The sequence below is a fragment of the Mycteria americana genome, chromosome Z (assembly GCF_035582795.1).
Source record: "Mycteria americana isolate JAX WOST 10 ecotype Jacksonville Zoo and Gardens chromosome Z, USCA_MyAme_1.0, whole genome shotgun sequence".
Taxonomy (NCBI): Eukaryota; Metazoa; Chordata; class Aves; order Ciconiiformes; family Ciconiidae; genus Mycteria; species Mycteria americana.
In genome coordinates this window covers 21566388-21591019 of record NC_134396.1, presented here as the reverse complement: position 1 = coordinate 21591019, position 24632 = coordinate 21566388, and the positions used below count along the sequence as shown (strand labels likewise).

The window sequence follows — 24632 nt, the reverse complement described above, 5'->3', positions numbered from 1 at the left end:
GAGTAAAACAAGGAGGCAACCTGTAATATTCATTAACAGGCTACTCAGAGCTTACAGGAAGATTTTTTTCTCCCATTGCTGTAATAGTTAAGCCTAAATAAATGGAAAGGGGGGTTAGTTGTGGAGGAACTGAAGCGTGCTGCGTGAGAGCGGGGGGCACGGCAGCTGGCAGCTTGCTGGAGCTCAATTAGCATTAGCAGCCTGGGTATCCACCAGCAGGGCGAGGGAGGGAGGAGGTGGGGCCAGAAACAGGCTCCTCGTGCTGCCAAGAAACAAGCAGAAATGTGGTAGTGCCTAGCCAAACAGTGTCTCACAAGCAACAGGATCAGCGGCTGCAGTGGCTAGAGGCCATGTGTCAGCAAGGAGGGTTTTAAAACTGTGGTGGTGTAGAGAAGATCCCAGGAGGGAGAGGTGGTGTCTGCAGAGAGAAGCTGAGAAAGGAATCGGGACGCAGGAGTGATTGTGAACCTTTGGAGGTATAGCCCATGCTCCGATACTGAAGAACTGAAATATGTGGTCAGGGAAGGAAGGCTTTGTTCTGTAACTGGATTAGGAGTGATGACCTCTTTAAAGCCACCAGTTTTAAGGAAATTGTTCTTAAGAGTACATTTGGCCTCCTATCTCCCTTAAGGCTCCCTAACTTCTCCTAGTAATCACAAAGCACTTGGACCAACAAAGAGGAAAAAGACTTCAGGAGAAAAGTTGCCCAGGAAAAAAAGTTGCCCAGGAAAGTCCACTGCTGGTTTAGTTAGGCCATGCCACAAAATCATCCACTTACCTGGAGACAGCACTCTCTTACTGCAGTATGGACAAAACTATGGGACTTCCTGACAAGACGGGGTGAAGGACCTCACTGTCAACTTCTTGGATGTGAAAGAGCAATCAGGCTCTGAGTGCGTTTGCTGGGAATAAGAGAGGTATTCGGTGTATGTGGATAAGACGCTTTCCTACACTTAAAAACAAGTTCACAGATTTTCAGTGTGTTCTCATTGGATTTACAGTGAGTTTGTGATGTGAGTTCTAGACAGGTGCATGATGAAACTGGAAATGCTTATCAGGCCCTCTGGTAAAGCACAGTGAGACAACGCTGCTGTTGCCATAACAAGCTGCAATAAGCAGGGCTGTTGCTAGGGTCTCCCTGTTCTCAAGGAACTTGGCCTGCCATGAGCTGCGTAAAGTCGCTGGGTGCAGCTGATGAGATTCAGTGGTGACAAGGAATGTAAGCAGGGACAGATGCTGATGCATCCCACAACCAATGCACTAGGATTCCTTCCTCCCTTGCCGTTTCCTTGTGCTCTGTGTGAATAGCTACATTGTTTTACCAATCTGAAAAATGGGGCATGGGACCATGTACACAGCTGAGACAAAAAGGAAATTAGGTCAAAACCCCCATGAAACAGCACCCAGAATATAAAAGGAAACTGCACTGCAGTATGAGGCTCCTTGGTGTGTGCCGAGGTGATTATGTGTGTTTCTCTACTGACCTTAAAAATGGAGCAGAGCAGCACTAGTAAAGTCAGAAATGTCTAACTTCCTTACAGGGAATGCACATCTGAGTGCCTGTACAAGCGCTAACTCGCTAGGCTGAAACTCTTTAAAAGTAGTTTTAAAAACAGTCTGAAGTTAGGCTTCCAACTCCATGTGTAGTAGCCTGAATTTTCCAAATGGGCTGGGGGAAAAAAAGCAATCAATATATGTTAATCCTCTTAGTGTCTGAAGTTCAGAGTAGCCAAGGCATTCTTTCCTGTGAGAAACCCCTACTGAAACAACTTGTGTTTGAAATCCTTCCCTCTTCCTTTGTTCCACCCACCCTCGACACCTTTTATCACAGGCAAGCTACTTCTTATGCCTTTGTTTCTTTGTGTTGTCTCCATCCCACCCCCTGCCTAGCTGATGGTAGGAGGAAAATATGTCATATACAGGATGAAGATTTCTAAACCACATGTGCTTTACTTGAGGAAACAGGCAAAATGGGAGAAGTTTAATTTGCATATAGCAGTCACATATAGTCACACTTTCAGCAGGATTGAAGTGAAATATTAATAATGGTGAGCACTTCAGTTCACTGACAGAGGAATGCATACCACTATGAGTCTTTTGAGTTCCAGTACTAAGCAGATGCTTTAGCTAGCTTCCTAGCTTCCATTTCCTGCTTAGCCTTTTCTCTTAACTCTCTTTCTCTCTCAATGAGAAGTGCTTGTTCTTGCTCCCACTTCTTTAGCTTCTGCTCCTGTTTTGCAATGTCTTCCACTTCACATGCTGGCAGCTTTTCCTTGACAAGTTGGGTGGTCAGAGTTAACAGGCTTTCAGATTCAACCTTGCCAAGTGAATGCAGCTTAGAGTACAGCTCCTGTCATAAAAAGGGATTTAGCGGGGAGTGAGAAGGAGAGAGCCAGTCAGTCACAAAATAATCAGCCACAAAATACTGTAACAACTAATACATCGCTGTTTGAATCTAACTATTAGCTGGGCTATACAGGCCAGGTAACTATTTTATCCCAGCAAAGTGTTCCAACTGTGGTAGCTGGTACCACTTCTTGAAATGCTAACCTCTAGAATAATTTTTTTGAGCAATAAAACTAAAACAATGAAGTTTCATTTTCATTAACCAGTGAAGTTCCTTTTATTTTTCCAAGTTCAGTTATCTGGTATTAACAAAGATCAGCTGACCAGTCATGACCAGTCAACTAAATAAATATCATCTAAACACCTTGGGTTTGTGTCTTACCTCAAAACTGATGGAATGATTTGCTCCAAACTGCCTGCATTAGCTGCCCCCTCAACAGATGCACATCACTTCAAACGCTCTCCTGCTAACCGCATGCTAAGTAACTCCCATGATTTTTCTTCCAACAGTTACTGTGATTGTGGGGCTTGACTATGCTTGCACAGACTGTACAACAGCGCTAAAGCAAGGGATATTTTTTCAGGGATATTCTATAAGCTGAAACTAAGAGCAGAGTTTCTCTGTAAGAAACTTGTGCAGGATTTCTTTCTTGAGCTTTACTTATCTAGATATCATGCAGCATAAAAATGTTAATTCACTTAAGATGATGAACCATCCAGTGACACTGCTTCTGGCTTTCTGGAATCTTTAGCCTGATGGCTCACTAACAGTCTGATTAATTGCCCTAAAAGTGCAGATACATAACAAAGGAGGAGTTTCCTGGGGGAGAAAGATGACATGGCACCGGCAGGTTCTCTACCCCTTGCTCACTCATTAGATAGCAACACATTTTCCTGATTGTTCTTTTAAACAAAACATTCTACTGAGCCCAGCACTTGCAGCAATGTTTAAAGTAAGTATGCGTCCTAAAGAAAGGTATATCGATGCTTCTTTCCTGGGCCTGTTGAACAAAGCCTATTGTTCTGCATTGCAGGATGATGGAAAGAAGATGTGGGGATCATTCACGTCCAAACAAAATGGCAATTCTGGAGCCATGCAGATATCCGGACTTCCACTTCCAGTTATCATTGGAAGCTTACGTGCATTGGAAGCAGCACGTAAGCTTCCAATTGGAAGCTTACAGTGTTCATCTTATCCCAGCCCACGCTGGCAATAATCTGTAAAGGCACTGCCCCTCAGCTCCTGTATTGAGGCTCTGCCTTGTTTTTACGCAGGAAACTATGATGTCCCCTCTGAGGCCTCTTCACTTCTCTTGGCCTTAGCCAACACAACTTGTAGCCAAAAACAGCAGGCTTGCTGTGTTTTGCCAGACCCCTGAAGGTTTGAACTTAGGTTTAAAACGTTAAAAGGTTTAAAACGCTAGGCATGCAGGTCTGAGGGGCTTGGGTATTCGGCTCTGTCTGTTTCTTGATTTTATGATAAAGAGTGAAAACAAAACCAATGGCTTTGAAGCTAATGGACTAAAACCAAACTCAGTAATATTTAGGTGTATTCATCTCTATTTTGTTTGAGATGTCTGGAAGTATACAATGCATCAGTGAGAAACATGAAGAGAATATACAGCTGGGGTCTGGGGAAGGAACCTGACAACTATACTCATGTTTACAGATTAGATATTCGGTTTAAACATAACTGGTTTAGATCCTTCAGACTCTCCCTACTAACTACTACCAAGGATGTGCTGAAAAGGGGGTTTATGCACTGAACCTAAGCAATATGAAATTAAACTAGAGAAAGGCAACAAACTGGAAACTAGCAGGACTTCTCTCCTAAGCCATTACTGGTACCACTGAACTCCTGGAATCTTCCCTGCTCTGGCGTGATACATCAGTGAAACTTATTTAGGAAAGCACCAGGCTCTATGTCCTGCAGGTAGTGAAAGGGCACATTCTTAAGTGGCTAAATCATTGATTTTTATAAGCAGTCCCCAAGGCTCTGCATGCAGACAGTTAGAGAAGGAGCACTGCTTTTAGAGAGGGTGTTTCCAGCCTTTATGCGATGAAATGCTTGCCCACTGATCATTGACACAGATGGAAGGAATTGCCTGAGGAACACTGTACTGAGTAGTGAGCCTCAGCATACGAGATCTGAAAACAGGTAATTACAACACGAATGACAGTGTCAGACAGTCTAAATTACAGCTCTTAAAGGCTTTATCTGGAAAAAGCCAAATGCCCTCAAGTCCTGTTTGTTTTAATGGAAGGGAAGGACATGCTGCCTCTCACACATCATATCTGTTAGGCTGCCGTGGCTTTTCAGGTAATTCCACAAATGGCTGTTCTGAAGGTTGGTATGAGACATGTAGTCCAAGTATGTGTATAAAAGCCATGCAGAACAAGCTACGGTTCTAGACAGGAACTGTATGTCTGGAGCAAATCCGCATGCTTTTCCTTGCATACCCAGGGGTATGACTTGTGAAAGAGAACGAGGCAAGCAGGAGACAGAAGCAATTGGTTTTGAGCTCAAGGAGAAAGACTGGGACATGCTGGCTAATGCAGGACTGGACAAAGCACAACCAAAGCGTTTTCAGCAGCAGAAGTGCGAATCCTGTGTTGGGGTTACATCACACGAAGGGCAGATGATCTGCACTGGGACAGCAGCTGTAAATGCCAACATCACCAGGTTGCTTCAGAGCTGCTACCTTCCCTCAGACTTGCATGGATTTCTAGTGAACTTCTCTGCCCTGTGAACTACACCTGTAGGTGTCCGGGGGTTCAACTGGGAAGACTGGCCGGTGCCGGCCCAATGGATTTGAGAGAAGAGTCTGACTCCTTTTCTCATCCAGACAACCAGAAATTGTGGCTTATTTACATATAAATTACTGTTGGATGCCTAGACTTCACATGAGGGCTATGCCTTCCTTATATTCAGACTTTTCTGGTGAGAGCTTAGAGCTAAGCATTGGGACTGTAGTTTGTTGGCTCAAAGCCAGGGCACTCACTGCCACACCAGGGAATGGCTGAACTGGAGTTAATTATGGAATTTGTGGAAAGGTTGAGGTGAGAAGAAAACTACCCTCTTGGCACTAGTCTGTCCCCAATTTGACATTTAGGCCTTGTTTTGAGCACTCTGCATTATTTTCTTCAAGGCTAGACAATGGATAGACAATGAGACACTCATAAAAATGTCTCACTCCCTCCTTCAAAGGGCACTTGTGTTTACCTAATTCACTGTAATTCATCCAGGCATTAATTATCACATGCTGAGCACCCACTGATTCCCAAACACTTTAATTAAAAAGTTCTAGGTCCCTACAAAGCAAGTTTAATATCTAAAGATCAGTGGCAAATAATTTATGTAAATAAAAATTAAAGAAAAGAAAAGTGCGTGTATGTGAGGTGAAACCATAGGATACTAGTCTTTTAACTTTTGAAATTTCTTGAGAAGAGCAACGATTTGTATCCAGAACAACCATCCGAGGTCGTGAGAGCAACAATGGAAACTGATGGGCTATGGAAAGAGTACTGCTCCTGGAACTATAAGCCAGATTAGTTTCAACCTGGGATATTTGATTTTTTCCAGAGCACAAATCAGAGATGATAAAATAAAATGAGCTCGTTATACAGCTATGAGATGATCAAATAAAACGCTCTCATTATATAGCTGTGCCCTAATGAACAACTGTTTGTGTTTCACATTGTTACCATCAGTGCGATGACCTAAAGATAAAAGGGAGGTGGTAACAGCCTTACTTAATTCCCCAGGCTGAAAGTATAGGATGCAACATTCCTACTTAATCATAACATACACAAATGGACAATACATTCAGGATGGTCTCATGCCTATTACAATTTATTTTAATGAGCAAGAGCCCACACAAGGTCAGATAATGGATCTCTAATGACGTACCACTGTCGCAAACGGGATTGGATTTATCATTTTGATGTATGAAAAGTGAAGATAAAATCCCAGCAGACAGACAAAAGACCTTGAGCATTTATGTCTTTGTAGGCTGCTGCTTCCTGTTTGAAGAAGTGAAAATGTAAGGTGACATCAGTTGCAAAAATGCCAGGTAGGACTCCTGATGCACTGAAGGGGTGTCAGTCTACTAGCCATAATAAGCCCGCGTATATGTTTTCTAGTATATATTATGGAAATCTACTACAGCTTAGAATATTTAGATAAATGAAACTCTCTTACCTTGAATCGGCTGTAGTACTCGGGTGCTTTAGACTGCTCTGTTTCTTCTGATTCTGCGCACTGTGACTTCTGCTCTAATTCCTTGACTTCTTCAGCCAATTCTGGACCAGGTTTTGCTTCAAGGACAGACTGCAAAATGGTCTCCAGAGCATCAATCTGAACCATCACATTTGTCATTAGCATAAACAGTTTGGAAATACAATCTGAGTAACACCGCTGTCACATTTACAAACAACTTTTTCAAGTATATGATAAAAAGAAAACCGAATTCTAAAAGGAAATGGGACTTATTCTTGGAAGAATTTTGTACTGTACTTGAGACCTTTGACGTTGGACATTAAATCCCTGCAACAGAACAACTCCACCACCCCCTGTCAACAGTGAAACTCCCTGTGACTCAGATGCTGACTGGTATTTGCAGATCTGTCAAGCATTAGGCTAATGTCTCCTCTTAGCCTGATACCTGGCCATAAATACTAATGCTAAATGGTAGTCACAGTGATAACAGCACTAGCATGATAAACAATCACAGATACATCTAAATAGGATATTATTATGGAATGTTTGAACAATATAATGTCTAATAGATCATCTCAATACCTCTTTGGTGAAAAGAAGTGGGGAAATCACCTGTTCAGCAGCAAGAACATTCATTCCTATCATTAGTTTGATAATTTAACAGGAAAAATGGAAATGTAGGCATATAATATATTGGTTTAGGTATATTTTTAATCTGTGACACCTCTGTTCTCTTCATGCTTTTGTCTTTCAAGGCAGTATGAGAACCACCCTCTCCTAATCTAATTGCATCTCTATCAAAAGAATGCATTAGCTTCACTAAGGGACTTCGTAAATTATTTCTGTATGTATTATTGATACAAAAGATGGATGCTGCTGCTGTTTTGGGAATAACATGATCTCCATAACTGGAATTATTGGATGCATTTTCAAGTTCAGCTTTTACAAATGCAAAGAGCTGTTATCCTTCCATGAATCCTAATTCTGAATGTTTATCAGTAGGACAAAATAACTCTGTGTAACTTTTGAATCTGTGATGTTTTCTCCAAGCAAAAGGGATCTTGATACTTACCGTTTCATTTTCCTAGCATAAGTATATAATGCTAAAGGAATAAAAATTAGGCTTATTTGAAATAACATTCTTGACGTTGAAATATAATCTTTAAACTATCAGTACTGAAACAGGATGAAATAAGCAATGAAATAACAACTATGTGCTTGGAAATACATACACTTACTTAGAGACTTTCTCAGACAATTGAAAAAAACAAAACTTGCCTTGTTTGTTCACAGTTAAACAATATAGCACAATACTAAAACAGTATATCTATTATGCTGTTAAGATAGTAATGGCAGAGAGAAGAGACACCCTTCTAGTCAGAAATGAATGGAAGCTTAAAGCCTGAAAGAAAAGTGATTGATAACGATTGGGCAAATCACTTGAAAATGTTTACACCAAAACTGCAGTTAAAAAAGTTCATCTGAAAACTTCCCTTTTAGACAATGAAATTTATTCAGACAGAAAATAATATTACATTTTGGAAAAGAACCAAGTTTGCAAAACCAGGGTCGTGTCTTTCTCAAGTAACTCTGTGACTGTGCAGGCATGCAAGGATAATGATTTATAACATGGGCTGTACTTCTCAGTGCTATGATATGGATTTACAATGCTCAACCTAGTCCTGTGCAAGAGAGGCCCAGGATACTAAGGGAAAAAAGGGTTTATGGCACTTGAGGTTGTTTCCATCATATCTGCTGCTGAATTCAGTGGAAGTTGACTGACCCCACTGACCTGGTCAGTGCTCTTAGTCCTTCACCCTTAGGAATACTGCATTTTAGATTGAAATAGTAATTAAAAATGTCTTGTATGTATTTTAATAGTAAAATCTTAATGAACATTTAAGTAGAAATGGCCAGATGATGCAAATCAATACACTGTAATTACTTTACACCAGATAAGGATATGGACCAACATATTTTCCTTGTTTTCCTTTCTGCATTGGGGTCACAAAAATGCATTAGAGAGAAATTATTTTGATAATAACAAACCATCCAGGCCTGCTCTTGGTCCTCAGCTTGGTGAAACTTACATGACTTGCAGTATTGTTTATATCTGCTACCTAAAATCCATGAGGCCAAGTATCTCTTCAGGGAAGTTTCTGTGTGGCTGTCACGGTCGTTGCTTTTTGGGCTCTACTACTGGATTTGTACAGAGACACTTGCAGCATTAGTGAGTAATCAGTAACAACCTGATTTTGGAAGTTCTTAGTTGTTCACTGAACAAAGTAAAAAGTATCTGCAAAGAAAGCATTGCTAGATATTACTAGCGTTTACTATTTTTACAGTATCAGTACACAGAAGGATGGGATCTTCTATGGACCTGTTTTACCACGGACAGATGCAGCCTTGTTTCAACACTAGGATGTTCATCTACAAGCCAGAGCAAGCTGAGGAGTTCCTTAATTTGTCTGGGGTTTATAAGCAGAAAAAATCTCAAACATATTAGGCTGAGTTCTTCAGACTTGGAGTAAGGAAAAAATCCCCAAAACCACACACCTGAAGACGTAACTCAAAATGGTGCAAGTTGCAGATGTGACACCTCCTTCCTTGCACTGTCCAGTATTACACAGAGCTGCTTCCAAGCATGGAATAGATAGGAGAACCTGCTGAGCACTGCCCTGGTGTTTGTTTGTCAAGGGAAATGCAGAGACTGCAAGCCTAGTAGTGATGCTAGCAAAAGGGAGACTCCCGTCACCAGAGACACCTTCAGGAAAGAGTACCAAGAAGAGGAGGTGAAACCTCAGTGCTGTTTCTATGCTCCAGCCCATGTGGTGGTGGTTTCCTAAGTTACTTCCTCCTAAGCTGTCTGATTCCAGGATCAGCCTGATGCCCCACAGCACTCCTAAGCCCCAAGTCCCTTAGTCAGTGCTGACCTCACAAATGGACCGAATCTATCCATCCTCCCCAACTGAGAGCACTACAACCCTTCTAGAAATCACTCTGTACTGTTTTTGGACCAGCATCACTCAGGACAGTATCATCTCAGAGGGCACAGAATACATGGAATTAGCCAGGAGAGGAACAAGATGTGGTATTTCATGCTCACCACTAAGAAGTATGTCTCCAAGTGAGTTCAAAAGCTTGGGAAACAAAGGTGTCTTCCCATCCCCACATAACATCTACTTCCTGTGACACAGACCCAGGTGTCTCTATAGGGAGGGGAAGGCTTAGGAAACATACTTAAATGGTTTGTGGCAATAACAGACACTCATTCCCAAGGACATGCCAGTAGACATCATCACTGGCTCATCAACTGAAGCAGTGTTTCTGTTCTAAACATCACTTCTTCTCCTGTCCTACAAAGACCTCTGAAGTATGGCTGGGCCTCTTCTCATTAGCAAGGCACAGAATTCACAGGTTTTACTGGAGTCTGGCTTGTATGAAATTCCCTCTGTTCAGCAGGTTATAGCCTTCATACTTACAGCTTCTTTGCAGATTTTGGTGTCCCCTGACAATGAAACCACGTTCTCCATCACTTGCAAGGCTCTATTCAAGTACCCAGGTGTCCACATCAGTGGCATGAGATTGTATACAGCTCTTAGCCCTTTATTCAACTCCACTTTCCCTGTGATAAAAAAATACTTTAGCGTTAGTACTTCAACACTTGAGTCTTAACAGAATCCGTATGGGTTGGCTCTGTTTTTTAGAAATGACAGTAAGTGTATTGGTTTCTGTGGTAAAAACAACACACTTCTACAAAGCTGCTCTGAGAGAACTGCAGCTATTACATGTTTGTTTCTGGTTCCTCCCCATTCCCCCTCCCCCCTCCCCTAGAAATTTTGTCCAGATGGGAAAGAGGAAAAGTGGTCAGGTTTTCTGGTTGTCTGACAGTTGTAACAGCAGCTCTGAGCAGGATGTTTGAAGATCTCAGATAAATGTCTCACTAGCCTTCAAGGACTGACTATACAGCATGTGTGCACTAAACCCGAGGCTCTGGAATCACCTCTGTGTCCTTTAGGCCACACATCTACTCACACATGCGTCATAGCCAGGCTGTACAGTATTTACAGCACAAGCTCTGGCTAACTATACAGCTTAGCACACTTATTTCTGCTGGAGCTTCCTGAAAGGAAATATGGGAGACCTGCCAAAATGGAATTTTGGTTCTTGATTTAGGACACTCTGTGCAACAAGGTCTTCACTGACTTTAGCAGGACTTGTGATGCGCAGCACCACTGACAATGTGGCTTTTCTTCTGATGCAAATTACTAGAGAACACGAAACTCCTATGTAATAGAAGAAATGTACATCACATTGCAGTCGGTGAGTACTAATTTACAATGATTGTCACTCTAAGGTTTTGATTTTGTCATTGTCAATGTAACAAATAATACCACTTTAGTGTAGCTTACGAGAGTTGTATCCAAGCTCACAATCTAATTTGCACTCTGGCTGTAATGACAGAAAACTATGAAACACACCTTACTCTTCTTTACATGGAAGAGAACAGTTTAGGAAAAGCAAGGCAGTAAGTGCACAGACAAAGTTTATGTACTGTGGCTCAATTAAAACAGCTCAGGTGCTTGAGGCCACTCTGTGCCCATGGACATCTTTCACTCTCTCAGAGGCTGGTTCCATTAGTGTTGGCAAGACTGTGGAATACGTGACATAACAGTAAATAGCTTTTGATCTACTGAATGTCAATGTCATGGAACAAACACTACTGCTCACAGACAACAGGAAAGTGTATTTTTGAAATACAGCCACTACTCAACTAATCCATATGACATAAAAAACACCCCAAACTGAATGCCAACTGGACAGCAAAGTTCCTATTTGTATCAGTATCTCCACTGGATAACAAGCTACAGCCCTATGGAAAATCCTGCTTTCAAATTAATTTTCACATTTATCCTCTGTTTTTGACTGAAAATGAGCTTTCTGTCTTACAGCCATGATAAATCCGAATCAGCATCCCAACTCTGCCACTACACATCGTATTTTGAGGCCACATTTTAAGAACAAGTCCACTTTTTATTACCCTCAACAAATTCTACAGTAAAATATAATGAAGTAATGGAACAACTGCATAATCATAAATTTTAAATTAATTAATTACTTTCAATAAATAATCAATTTGTAGAGAAGAACAAAACCTATCTGCACTATATTCCTCTAAATGTTAGAGGAAATTCAAGAATTACTTACCCCATTCCCCTTCCCTCCAATTCTGGATATACTGTGATCTAACTGCTCTTTAATAATATAGCATATCATTAGCAGTGAAGACTCCTTAACAAACACAGGATAAAGGCACTGCTATCTGCTGTTCACAACAGAAACATTAACATTACAGTGAGTAGTAAATGTTCTAAACATCATGTTTTTCAGGCTGTGCTCCCTGAACTTCTTGAGGTTTAAGGATTATTTTAAGAAGCTCACTAACCAGAAAAAGAATCTATTGTCCATAACCTTAAATTTGTGTTATGGAACTCTGTACTTCTGGGTTTTTTGAAAACTTGTTGGTCCACAAACAAACTAACACTACTGTTGTTTAAGAACATCTTCTTTCTTTCAGCTGGCAATCCAAACCTGCAGGGAGCCCTAAAGGAGGTTCTGAAGCTGTCTGACAAAGGGTATCCCATTCAAATCAATACTACTCTCCAGGCTTACAAAACAGATTTAGTCTTAGTTCTGAAATTGTTCCTTCCACTATTTCTGCCTTTTTTTTCCTTAGCCTTCTACTTGATTACATTATAATAAAGCAAAGATGCCAATTTAATTCAGCCACTGAAGACAAGATGGAAAAGTTGACTGTGAGGGAGGTAAAACTTACCAAGGAATGCATAGCCATACAGCTGGGAGCTAAAACCCACAGTGCTTGTTTGCTTTAGACCCGTAAGCACTAGCGATGCTCCAAGATTTCTCTCCTCTTCCCACTGCAAATAATGTACACTAAGTAAGTGTTCCTTGACAAACACAAACGTAAAATGGCAGCTGCCAAAGACAGCACACGTGGCTTTCATCAGATATCTTAGCAATAAAGTAAAGAATCATTAAACATGTCTAGTGTTCAGAGTTACAGTATGTATATCCTGGGGAATAGTACACATTATACTGAGGAACACCTCTCTTTCCAGAAGACAGTAAAATGTGACTGGTTGAGATTTTGCATGGAAGTCAATCAGTGCATTTCTTTCAGGAGAGAGGGTTACATTGATTTACACTGGCCAAGCTCTGTCTCTGTCCTGTACATCCTACCACTTGCTTCAGACTAACACTGCTAAAGAAAAAACTACATGGCTTCTGTACTAGAGCAGCCTTTTCTTTTAAGTATGTGGTAAGACACATGCTCCACTACCCCTCACTAGAACAGGAAAGTGCTAAGAGAAGAATATGCTGCTAAGGGCTGCTCCGAGTCCAAAATCTGCACTGTGAAAAGAGCATATGCAACTCACCAAGACCACTGTATGCCCCAGGATTAAAGGTACATCTGTCTCTCCAGCTACAGATAAGTACCAGCTGTCTGAGCCATATGACTAGTGACGGCTAAAGAAGGACACCCAATGTAAGTAAGTGCATTAAAACCACAAGAGTAGTGTGAATTTTGTTTTGCTATGTGATAGTACAGTACATTTTTCAAGACCAGAGAAGCACAAACATCAAGGATAAATGTCTCTTTACTGCAAGTGAAAGTAGCTGAACAACTCCCATTGCTAAGAAAATGAGGAAAAGGAAGCTATAAAAGGCAATAGACTGGAGGAAATCTGACTCTCTAATACATGTTTTTTGTGGCAGGGTACTTCACTGTCTTGTTTATTACTTTATGACCTGAAACAAATATCGCTGGTGAAAGGAAGAAGCCTTCTGAAAAATTTCCTGAGGTACACTGAGTCTTAAAAAGCACACAGGTTCGACATTCTGGTTTATGCATTATTCAGAGACATATTTTCAAGGTATGGCATTTTTTTTGTGTCTCCATTCAGGTGCTAAAAGAATTTGCATGTTATCATCTGACACAAAATACCATCACCTGACAGCCAGGCAAGGTATTTGCCTGACCCAACAAAGGGATACAAGGAGATAAGGCTGTTTCATACTGAATTCAGTACTCCACCTGAATGTTATAGGAAAATCAGACGCAACAAGAAAAACAGGGCTTTTAGCGGCCTAGGTTCTTTGGGGAACTAGCCCATTTGGCTCCAAGAGCTGGAGGAACTGCAAGAACTTAATGTTAACACCTTTACAGTGGAAGGTAGCAATCATACTGATTGTTTGCAGCAGTCAAGGAGGAAACTTTCTGGGGAGAGCTAAGACCAGCCAGGCTTTCAGTGGTGTTCACAACAGCAGAAAAACGGAAGCTTTCTATCACCACTGCTATACACACTAAGGACTAACATAGTCAGATTGCCAAAGATTACCAGCTCTCAAAGTTAAAAAACATTTCATCAAGCTGCTGGCCCTAAGCTATAGCCAAGGGCCTGTCTGCAACAGGACACTGGCTGACCTGTCTAACACCTTGGGAAAAGGAATGGGATTTTCAAGAGCAGTTGAGGAGACCTCATAACTCTGTCTAACCCCAATTCCAAAATCAAACACAGAAAATTGGTACTGAGCATTATGAGGTGTTGAATGGTAATCTGTATGGTATATACGTATAAAAATATGGCTTATTGCTGTCTTTGGATGGGGTTATTTCAAAATGCATATTAAGTAAGTCACAGCTACATAAATATGCTTGCCTTAAATGTGTCATATGTCTACACCACCCTTGCTTGCATATTCAGCTTTCATGAAATGCTACACATATTGACAAGTGCTTGTCTTTGCAGTGAGGATATACAAATATGGACAAACAATGGGAAAATGAGATTTTGGTCCCTCTGCTTTTCACATACAAGTGATCAAGCATACTTGACTTCTGAGGAATGAAGGAGAAGACAAAACAGGGTAAGTGCACATCTGTTTTCTATAGTGCAAACTGAAACTACAACCCAAATGAGCAAAACCTTAAGGAATCTGTAATACACATTTTGGAAGATGCTTCATGTAAGACAAATGGAGGCTTCAAGCATTTTCCTTATGGATGACAACATGCTATTGAAGGCTTATGCCAAACTACAAGAAAAGTAGCTGCCTAAACTGATGGACATAGCAGAGCCTTTTGATACCTAACTAAGCCCCTTCTGCAAAGGTAGAATAATGCCACTTCCAAGAGCCTGAACTGTCATGTTGGCCTTAAGCAAGCGAGATGCAAATAAGAACTCCCTAGACCTTGGAGACAGGAGAGATCTAATGAATTTAGTTTTAAAACAAATACATACTAGAAACAATACACCCAAAGCCAAATGAGATAGTAAAAACCCTAATGAAAATGCTTTATAATTCTGGAACATCACCATTACCAAGCTCTAATGGTGAGCAATACTCACCTTAACAGGGTCCTGTACAATAGGTGACACAGTTTCTTTGTTAACTGATAGAAGCCTCTTTGAACTGAACTGAAATGTCATTTCATAACTTGCCAATGGGCATACATTACATCTGAAAAACCCAACACAACTTGCCAATGGGCATACATTACATCTGAAAAACCCAACACACCTTCCCTTTCAGAGAAAGGAGCAAAAGGGGTGACAACTTATTTGATGGCTTTCATATTTTGTTGTTTCTTTTTTTTTCCTTTCTTCTGCAGTTATAAAAACAATGAAAAAAAAAGGGAGTATTTATTTTTTCCAGGTAAACTGCCGGGCAATAAAATATATTCAAGATTTAATGCGCACTGATTGCACTGCAACACTTAGAAATGGAGGGTTTGTAGATCATTTTGAGTGTGGTCCGCTTACCGTATATTCAGACTTGGTTGCCAGGTACTGGTATATGACATAGAGAGAAAGAAGCTGTGTTGAAAGTTCATCAAAACTTTCTTGCAGCATGATCTCTGTTACTACTGACATAGCATCTATGGAAGAAAACAATACATAATCAGCAAGTTCAAATTTACACAGCTCCCTTTCGCACCCACTCATGTTCACTGATACTTTATTGCTGTAGTATGTTTTGAATTAGTTAGGGAGAAAGTTAAAGATTTCTTATAACTAGTAGTGCAGAATTAGTCTTACTCAAGTGGGTTACTCAAACACACTGCAAGACGGAAGAATGGGTTGAATAGCATAAGACCACAGCAAAGGAGCTTTCCAAACTCATCTTAGCTCTACACTCTTCAATTGGCTCTTCTTTGCTCAGCCCTTCAATCATTAACATTTTTTAAAAAATCTCTAAAAATGACTTCTTTGTTCTTGCGTTTAGATTACAAACAAGAGAAGACTGGTTTAAATTCACCACCCTTAAGGTGACAGGAGAGTACAATGGAGCAGAAATGTTGTCACAGATCACCCACAGCACTCACTGTATTCAGCAAACAGTGCTCTGCAGGAGCTCCACAGGGAGTTCCAGTGACACTCCCTGTCAGGAAGGACAGTGTGTTAAACAAAAGGCCTTGAGCCTGTCACAGAAAAGAAATGTGGATGGAATAAGGGGGAATTCACAGATAGGGGGGCTCTCAAAATAAAATAAATATATGTATTAGTTTGCTATTTAGCAAAACATTCATTATAAAAGCTACAGACAAGTCCTGCAATTCTATTGTCCATTTCAGTTATTTGTTTTAGAAGAGGCTTATGCAAAGAAAAGCTCACTGCAAGTCTACAGTACCAGAAAACCTGCAGTGAAATGAAAATCTTAAATATTTGTCATCAAACATGAGAGGATTATTCATCTCAACACTTAAACAGTCAATAAAGGCAGGCACCTCAACACGGCAATTCAGCATAGCTGGCTCTCTCCCGTGACAGACAGAAAGTCTAGACAAACACTTTAGAGATGTAGCTTTTTGAATAGCTAAAGGTAGGTAAGATCAACTTTACCAACATGCATTTCGATTCTTATAATACTCTCATTGTCACTAACAACTCATATGATATCTTTAGCATGTAAGTCAGACTTGTAAAAACTGGAGAAGTTAGTTTATATTTTGAATGGGATTAATCACAGTAGAAACTGTGAATTGCACATGTTTCAAAATTATATAATGAATAAAAACCCAACAGAAATGAAATATAAACATGCAGAAAAGTAGTTTAAACGAAGGAGAAGGCATGTTTTTAAGGTGACTTCAGAGAAAAGATGGCTTAAAGTTTTTAATTCAAAGAAAGGCTCTGCATATTTAAGACCATACAACTAAGGATGCAGAATTGGTATATATTTCCTTACCTTCATATTTCTTCTGCTTTATAAAACAATCCAACAAAATATTGAATGTAAAATTATCTGGGAAAATTCCATACTGAACCTGAAAAGAAGGAAAAAAAAATCACTGTGAAAATCTGCTGTCCAAATCTTCCCAAGCACAGTGCTGCAGGTATCAGAAAGATCTGAACCATGGCATTGCACACTGCTGCAATGTGACAGTTAGTCAAGCAACACAAGGAGAATAGCACGGCTGCTGTGATGCAGGCCTTCTAACTTTTGATGTACTGGATTTGTTCTGGAATTTTTTCTGAGCCTTTGGGACCAGGAAGGGCATTGCCTATCAGGTTTTTATGCTTCTCCTGCATGTAGCATGTTTTGGACACCAACACTGTTTAAAAACAAAAAGCTTCCTGGGAAAGAAGAGGAAATAAAAGCTGTAAAGAGCTTTAGCTAAAATTCCAGTGCAACATTAATTTTTCACAAAGAAATATCTGAACTTAAAACCACAGTCTATGGGACCCAGCTGCAATAGGAATTCCAGGTAAGACACACTTGTCTCAAAAAGCTGATCAAATATATTCATGGCTTTTCCTTCCAAAAACTTACCTTGTTTTTTAATGTGTACAAGGCTTTGTCTAGTGCACCATATTTTAAGCACTGTCTGATCCAGCTGTGGATGGTCCAGTCTCTCAAGTACCAGCAATTTGGGCTATGCCGAAACCTAAAGGATGACAAACGGTCCAGGTGACAATATGACTCTTTGTTATCATAGAAACAAATTCTGTAATCAACAAACTATGAGTTTCAGAAGTCCCACCTTTCATGATCTCAAATATACATGTCTGTATTTGACTTCGCAGTCAATCATTGCTCTCCAAAGAGCTCCACCTAGCTCTTTCAAGTAAGAGAAAAAAAACTTTGATACACTTTAATAGTGTTTATGAAGGGGGAATCTGACCTTTTCACAAATGCATAGTATTTTAAACTTCTCACTTTCCAGAAAGCCTACTGCTTTTCCCCTGAAAAGATGAATACTGTAAAATAATAGCTTGGTATATTTATGAAGGCCAACTGAGATTGCTATAAACACTGTTGTACTTCTGAACCTTGTCCTTCTGATTGTATAACATTGTATTGTTGCTGGCCTCATCAAAGAGCAACACTGCTCCGTGACTGATGACATCAGCAAGTATCAGAATTACATCAAAATACAGCTGGGCCTGAACCTTTGCAGCTTGTGTAATCTGGCGTCTCCCACCCTCTCTATCTCATGCCTCACTTCAACCACTTAAGAATTCATTGTGCCTCAGCACAGGCCATCCCTGGGCTGCTGCATGCTTCATTTGCGTTTAGAAATGCTTTATCAGTGAGGCTTGCCTCATGCAAGGGGAAACCCTGCTGGAGAGCCCTCCCCTGCCCCTCTGCACCAGCTGCCTTGTTCCTGATGGATATTTCTTTAACCTGTTCTGAGACACCTCATGCCATGGCTTCAGCAGTCTTCCCAGGCCACCTACTCTAGCGCTCAACCAGTTTGCAAAATTAAACACTTTTAAGCTCAGCCTCTCTTATTTCATCCTTATTCAGACATACACACTTTGCTCTGTATTTGGAGAAGTGGTGACAAAAAGCATACGGAGCTTTACCTTTGGCAAAGACTCAAAAACCAATTAAGAGTCCAGTGCTAGGAGCTGCTGCCTTAGTCCTGGGCTGAATTTCACACCCCAGTGTGAAAAGATGCACGCAACCTTTCTCAATTCAAATTGTATGCATGAAAAACGGGCTCAGTCCCCAGCACAGAAGTGACTGCCACTTCCTGTAGAAAACACCGATGACTGAGCTGGGCTCATGTGCAGATGCTTGCAGCCTCAAGCCAAGCTGCAGCACCATGTAGAGGCAGGGTTGGCTCTTCCATCTGAGTGAGCATGCTTTCCAGAACATTTATCAGATTAACATGGCCACCAACTCTCTTTCCCCCTCAGTGAATCTCTGCGTATTGCATCCCACAGCTGAGGGCTACGCAGATGACCAAGCCTGGAAAAGTACTGCAGCCTAGAGAGCCTTCAGAATGCTGAAGACATCTGTGCCAAAAGCGGAGCTAAACAAATACACAAAGTCTAAATACACGGTTTTGTAAGTGGCATGTGAAATCTCCCCATTAAATTAGAATTTAACAGAAAAAGAAAAGTGTACTTTGAATATTAAGTTACAAACATCCATTTTGTTGCTCTAGTTGCTTTCCATTTTTTTCCCTCTGGAGTTCACATATTGGGAACAGTAAGAACGTATATTTGCTTTCATTTAAGTCCTGTTTCAATAATGCTTACAGGAAGCATCAATTACAGGCATTTGGATTTAACCATACTCTGATGAAACAATCATCTAATTGCTGCAGACTGTTTCACCAGCCATTTAAGACAGGTCAGAGTGCAACACCAGCACCCAGCAATCTTTTAAAGTTGCTTCATTAAATGGTTAATATTGTTTCACAGGTGGAAAAGAACAGACTTGTCTTATAAAAACATGACACTGATGCTCTCAAAGACTTAGGCCTTTCTTTTGATAAAATCTTTGGCATTCTTCCTACTAATTAGTTACACAGGGGGGAAACAAACATTTAAAAAAAAAAAAAAACAACAACAAAACCCAAAGGCTTCAATGGGTTTCAATATTCACCTTTTTGCAGAGCTGTATTTATTCTCTTGAGTACACCACAGTGAGAGAGAGCACTCCAATAGCTCATGCACCTCCTACAGCCTACTGTAATGGTGAAATGCTTCTAGGTTTCAAAGTCAAAGTGCACTTGGACAGTAAAAGGCCTAACAGGGATGGGATGCGGTCTAGTAACAGGATGGAACTGATTCTCAATCAACACAGGTTTCTGGAATCAATATGCACAAAATTCAGAGGTATGTTATAAAAACTCTTCTAAAAAAATCTTCACATGAGCTTTGTAGGGCTGGGACTGATTTGAGTGTGTGTGGACAACCACATGATCTATCAGATATAATTACTCTATGTTACTATCAAGATCTTTATGCTCAGACCAGGTCTCCACTGTGCTAGGTACTATGCAAATAAAAAGCAAACAGCTTCTTAGCCAAAGAATTTTCTAGTTAATTCTAATAATTAATTACAAAACAGTTGCCTGGGAATGAAGAGAGGGGACTGGTGCCAAAATTTTTCTGTCTCCGTGTCAACAAGAATGCAATACATATGCATGTACATGATCCCTCAACACTACACACTTCCATTACTCTATGCTTTGGTAGAAGAATTGGAAGTGAAAGGGAAACAGGTATGCTGCAATCTTTAATTGTTTCTGATCCATATAGTGCTGGGATGAGCTCTGTCTCTATCCTATTAGCTGAGAAGAGAAGCCAACAGACTATCTGTTTTTACAGCTAACCTAGACAAACTAACCAAATGTTGTGGCAGACATTTTTATTTGAAAGGGAATCAGGGAAAAGAGGAGATTGCTGGTCATTTTAACAAGCATTAACATCTTCCTCTTCTCTTTCTCCATGAAACACAAAACAGGATATAATTAAGCAAGGCAATATGTTCAGGGACAGATGAAAAGACAGAAGGAAGCTAAAACTACAGAAAGCAGAGGATTCAGAGTGAATTAAATAAAGGAAGCCTCTAGCAATTGCTGTGTGTTTAATGGAAAGACCAGGAGGTTATCTTGCAGATGTCTGCTGCTGAAACTCATTTTTCTGAGAACTAATAAAAACCTGAGAAGCACAAGATTCTTATAATGTGTTCAGAAAAGACAAGGAGAAGTATCCATAACAGTATTAGGGGAGCTCCCTGTTGGTACACTTTAATGTTAATGGCTAAAGAATCAATATGGCCATCCTTCCAGTCATTGAACTGAGAACATCTGTCCCCACAGGGAACAAGAACAGGAATATCTGTAAGACAAGGGGTTCCTGAAATATCAAGGTCATTGTGAATCTAACAGCCCACAGTGCAATGGAACTAGAATTCCCCTTATTTTATAAAACTGTTCAAATGATGCAGTCCAGAAACTTGGTTTTCATTAAACCATTGCTTTGTACTTGCAAAATGATTATAACTCGGAAGAGATGCAACCTCAGTACAAGGCAACCAGAACGTTTTTAGCCAAGCAAGTGCACACTCTCTCTTGCTCACAAACTGGCCAGCACATGGGCTAAGAATACATTTTCAGTTTACTAATTTCCTCCACAAGGCGCTATTGCTCGTTATTTACAACAGAGCTGAAGTACCCATGCTATGTTAAAGAAACTGAACAATGGAAGAGTTTATCAGATACTGAGAGTGCTTTATGGAGTGCTCCATACTAATACAAGCAAGCATAACTTACTTCTCTTGGTGCCCTCCCACACTGCAGAAAAGCTGAGCTGCTTCCCTTCTTTATTTATTTATTTTAAATGGTCTTTCAAATTTGTTTGGTGCCATCAAGTGGTGATGCACTCTAGTGCTGCTTTCACATACCTTGTACTCTCAAGGGAAGTAATACAGCAACCCTGAGAGAAACAGAAGCAGCAAGATGCTAGACTGTATTTTTCTCCCTACGTTTGGTACAGGGGAGCTCATTGCTTTGGGGACAGTCACAAATGAGGAAGACAGTGAAGGAATATTTTCCGGATTACAGATGAGCAAGTGCTGCAGAAGTAATATACTTCCAGGAACAGCTCTGCTGTATGGAGGGAAAGCCAGCTCAGCAGATCTGTTCTAATTCTTTGCTAAGCTGATCAGAAGCTCCTATTTTGCACTCTGCAGCTTTCTTAAGGGTCGATCCAATTCCTAGTACTGCCAGAGGCTACCCCTGTGCAATACATTATTTCTTCTTTTCCCCCCATCTGTGAAACAGGAAGAAGGGTCCCCTTCCTTTCTCCAACTTTGTCTGACCTAATGTCTACACATCCAGTGCATGGAACTGTATGATCTCTTAGGTCTCCAGATTTCTTCAAGACTTTCTAAATTTCACCTGCATTTTGCTTTGCTAATTTTGCATTACAACAAATAAAACCAACTCCTTATATAAAACCTCTTGTACTATAATGTTCTCTGTTCTTATGCTTTAGTGATTCCTGTACCATCTTCTGCCGCATTGCAAGGAACCGGAGAAATTAAAAACAGAAGGACACTGGACAATCTCCATTCTTTCCTTATTTCTAATATACATCATTTAGATGTGCTATTGTGCTTTCCTCAGAGTTAAAACCAAAAAGGCTTCATATGTTGCTAGTCGCCTTGTAGGATCTAGTCCAGGAAAGGAAGGAATCTACTTAGTGGTAGTCACTGTAACAAATGTCTTCCACCTATACTTCAGATCTCTCTTACTTCTTTCAGAACTAGAGAGAAATATGGGTTTGCATGTTCATCTGCTTTAATCGGGAGGGGAGAGTGCCAGATTCCTTCTCATCCACTTAAAATTCTAAAAAGTCCTGAAGCAAAATGTAAGGAGACTTAAAATGAATAAATATCGTAAGAAATGTCTGTGCGAGCCAGGAAGAAGCTCTCTCAATGGAATCAATCCAAAGCCACTCCACATTTTACACTAGTCATACACGGCTGTGAAGCTCCTTGGCAATGCCATGTTTTTTTCTTCCCAGGCACATTTTTTAAGCTACAGTACATAATGATCAAATGGATTCCTGGCAGGCTTAGCTTGGAAACTGGAAGGCTAAGGAAACGTCACCCAAAACTCTCCCTTTGTTTGTCATTTCAAGCCACAGGCCTTGGGAAAAATCATCTGCATTTTAAATGGACCCAGAGGCATTGCTCATGTGTCAGCGTCAAAGGCAACAGCCCTGAAAAAAATCTTTGTTGATTGAAATTTCCTTTTAAACATGAACAAAACTTTATTTTTCCATCTCTTCTTTGTCTGCATCTTAGCCTACACCTTTCTTTGTATGCATCCTTTTAAAAATGCCACGTATAAACATATCAGTCCTATAGGAAATACCTCATGCATTAACTGCCTACACTCAAGCAAAAACAGAGGGAACACTTTGCTTTTGTATTGAAATAAAAAACTCAACTAGCATATGTAGTATAAGAAATCAATTATTAAAAGCAGTAACAGGATAGGTTTAAAAAATTAGACGAATCAACTACAACAGAGGATAATCTAATGCTGAGGCAGAATTGTGCTCTTACACAAGAAGAGAAGCGGTTTGCAGACTCCCTGAAGAAAGCCCACATTCAGCCCTTATTCTGTTTTAATTTTTATTGACTTTCCCTGATCTTTGATTTTAAACTAATTTAGCTCTTGATTGCTTTGAGCGTAAAATTAATTCTTCTAAATTAGGCTTGCTCCACCTCCACATGAATGTGTATTTCTTGCACAGTGTCTTTTGTTCAAGAGTTGCACAGAGCTCTAGCACCAGTGATGAATGCGGCCTCAAAATAGGCCTAAATTATCAGTTTTTCGATATGGCGAAACTACAGTACAGAAGCACAGTCAAACATCAAGGCTGAACAAGAGACTTAAAGTACACTTTTAGTACCAGGTCTTGCTTTCCAGTTATACCACATTCAGCTTTTTATTTCTGTCCACCCTGATGTTACAAGTTTACTTGTTTCTTAACCCTTATGCTTGGTAAAAGGACCAGATCTGGGAGAGGAGATATTTGGGGTAGAAGTAGATGCTATGCAGTCATTTAGGAAGACTCAGGGTATCACCTTGGTAACCACCTTCTCCTAGCAATTGAAGGGACAGAATTCACCATTCAGTAGTCTCAGAGTAGCTATTGTATTGCTCAAAACCACACTCCTGCACAGAAAGCTCAGCTTTGCAAAGTCTCTTTCTAATGACTATCACATACAGCCATCAACCATATAGCAGCTAGGATCTAGTTTATTCTTTACTGACCTAGCTACTTTGACAGGAGGTTATTAAACAAATGACAAGCTGAATTTCTGATACAACAAGCATTTCTGCCCATTGTTGTCATATCTTGCATCACTAAATGCTCTTCTTCCTTTTGATGGATTTAAGGCACCTTTGTGAGTAAAAACAAGGAACAGCATTATTATGTTAAAAAGAAAAAATAGTATCATCAAATAGTTGCAAAATCCTAGATAAATGTTATAAATTTGAAAACAATGTATGAATAGAGAAGCAGTTTACCGCAGCACAAAAGAAATGCTTTGCTTATACATAAATAGACATAAGAACAACCACAAAAGAAACAGTAACAGGAACAGATCCAGAGCCTACAGCAAAGTTTGAAGCAATTTATTGGGATTCCTGGCTCTGAAAAGTACCTGAATCATTTAGCTGTCCTTCCATCTACAGGCAGTGAACATAACACTACCGGAGTGGAGCAGCTCTTCCAACCTTCTGCTATCAGGTTACAGCAGGCAGCCTTGAACCCCTCTGGAATCATTTGCAAAGCACAGAGAGGAGGAATGCTTCAGACAACTCGGTCAACTTAAGTATCCCACAGGCTTGCCTTGAATGCCTTGAACCTTTATACTAATTAGTTCATAACCAGACTGAAAAAGCAAAGCCCAGGCTCAAACAACATCTCAGTACACTCTTTTTCCCTGGGAAAACTCTTCCAGGCTGTTAAATGTGTTTCCTAAAAAGCTCCTCTAGCCATGTAGATTCAAAATATTCTAGAACCATGTACTCCTTAGCAGGACACCAATGGAAGTTCACTTCTCAAAAGAACATGAGTCAGCATTTCTTCTGTATCAGCTTGTTTGAAGGTGCTCTGTATGCCTCAACCTGACATAACAGGACATCAGTCACAGGCCTTGTCTAGCTAGAAAGTAAAAGTCTTAACATTTAAAAATCCTGTATCAACATGGTTCCTTG

General features: G+C 40.3%; 1 protein-coding gene across 3 annotated transcripts in view; it reads right to left on the bottom strand.

Annotated features, from left to right (window-relative positions):
* Positions 1 to 1924: 1924 nt before the first annotated feature.
* The window catches only part of MRPS27 (mitochondrial ribosomal protein S27), a 47829-nt gene continuing 25121 nt past the window's right edge, over positions 1925 to 24632 (bottom strand). For 2 of the 3 annotated variants that reach the window (XM_075526324.1, XM_075526325.1), the window contains 7 exons: positions 17423 to 17537; positions 16838 to 16916; positions 15412 to 15527; positions 12402 to 12504; positions 10048 to 10190; positions 6548 to 6703; positions 1925 to 2350 (listed from right to left, as the gene is read on the bottom strand). In XM_075526324.1, coding sequence (XP_075382439.1) covers positions 2111 to 2350; positions 6548 to 6703; positions 10048 to 10190; positions 12402 to 12504; positions 15412 to 15527; positions 16838 to 16916; positions 17423 to 17537 — 952 coding nt within the window. In that variant the 3' untranslated portion in view covers positions 1925 to 2110. The remainder of the gene's footprint in view (positions 2351 to 6547; positions 6704 to 10047; positions 10191 to 12401; positions 12505 to 15411; positions 15528 to 16837; positions 16917 to 17422; positions 17538 to 24632) is intronic. The other variant, XM_075526326.1, reaches the window with a different exon arrangement.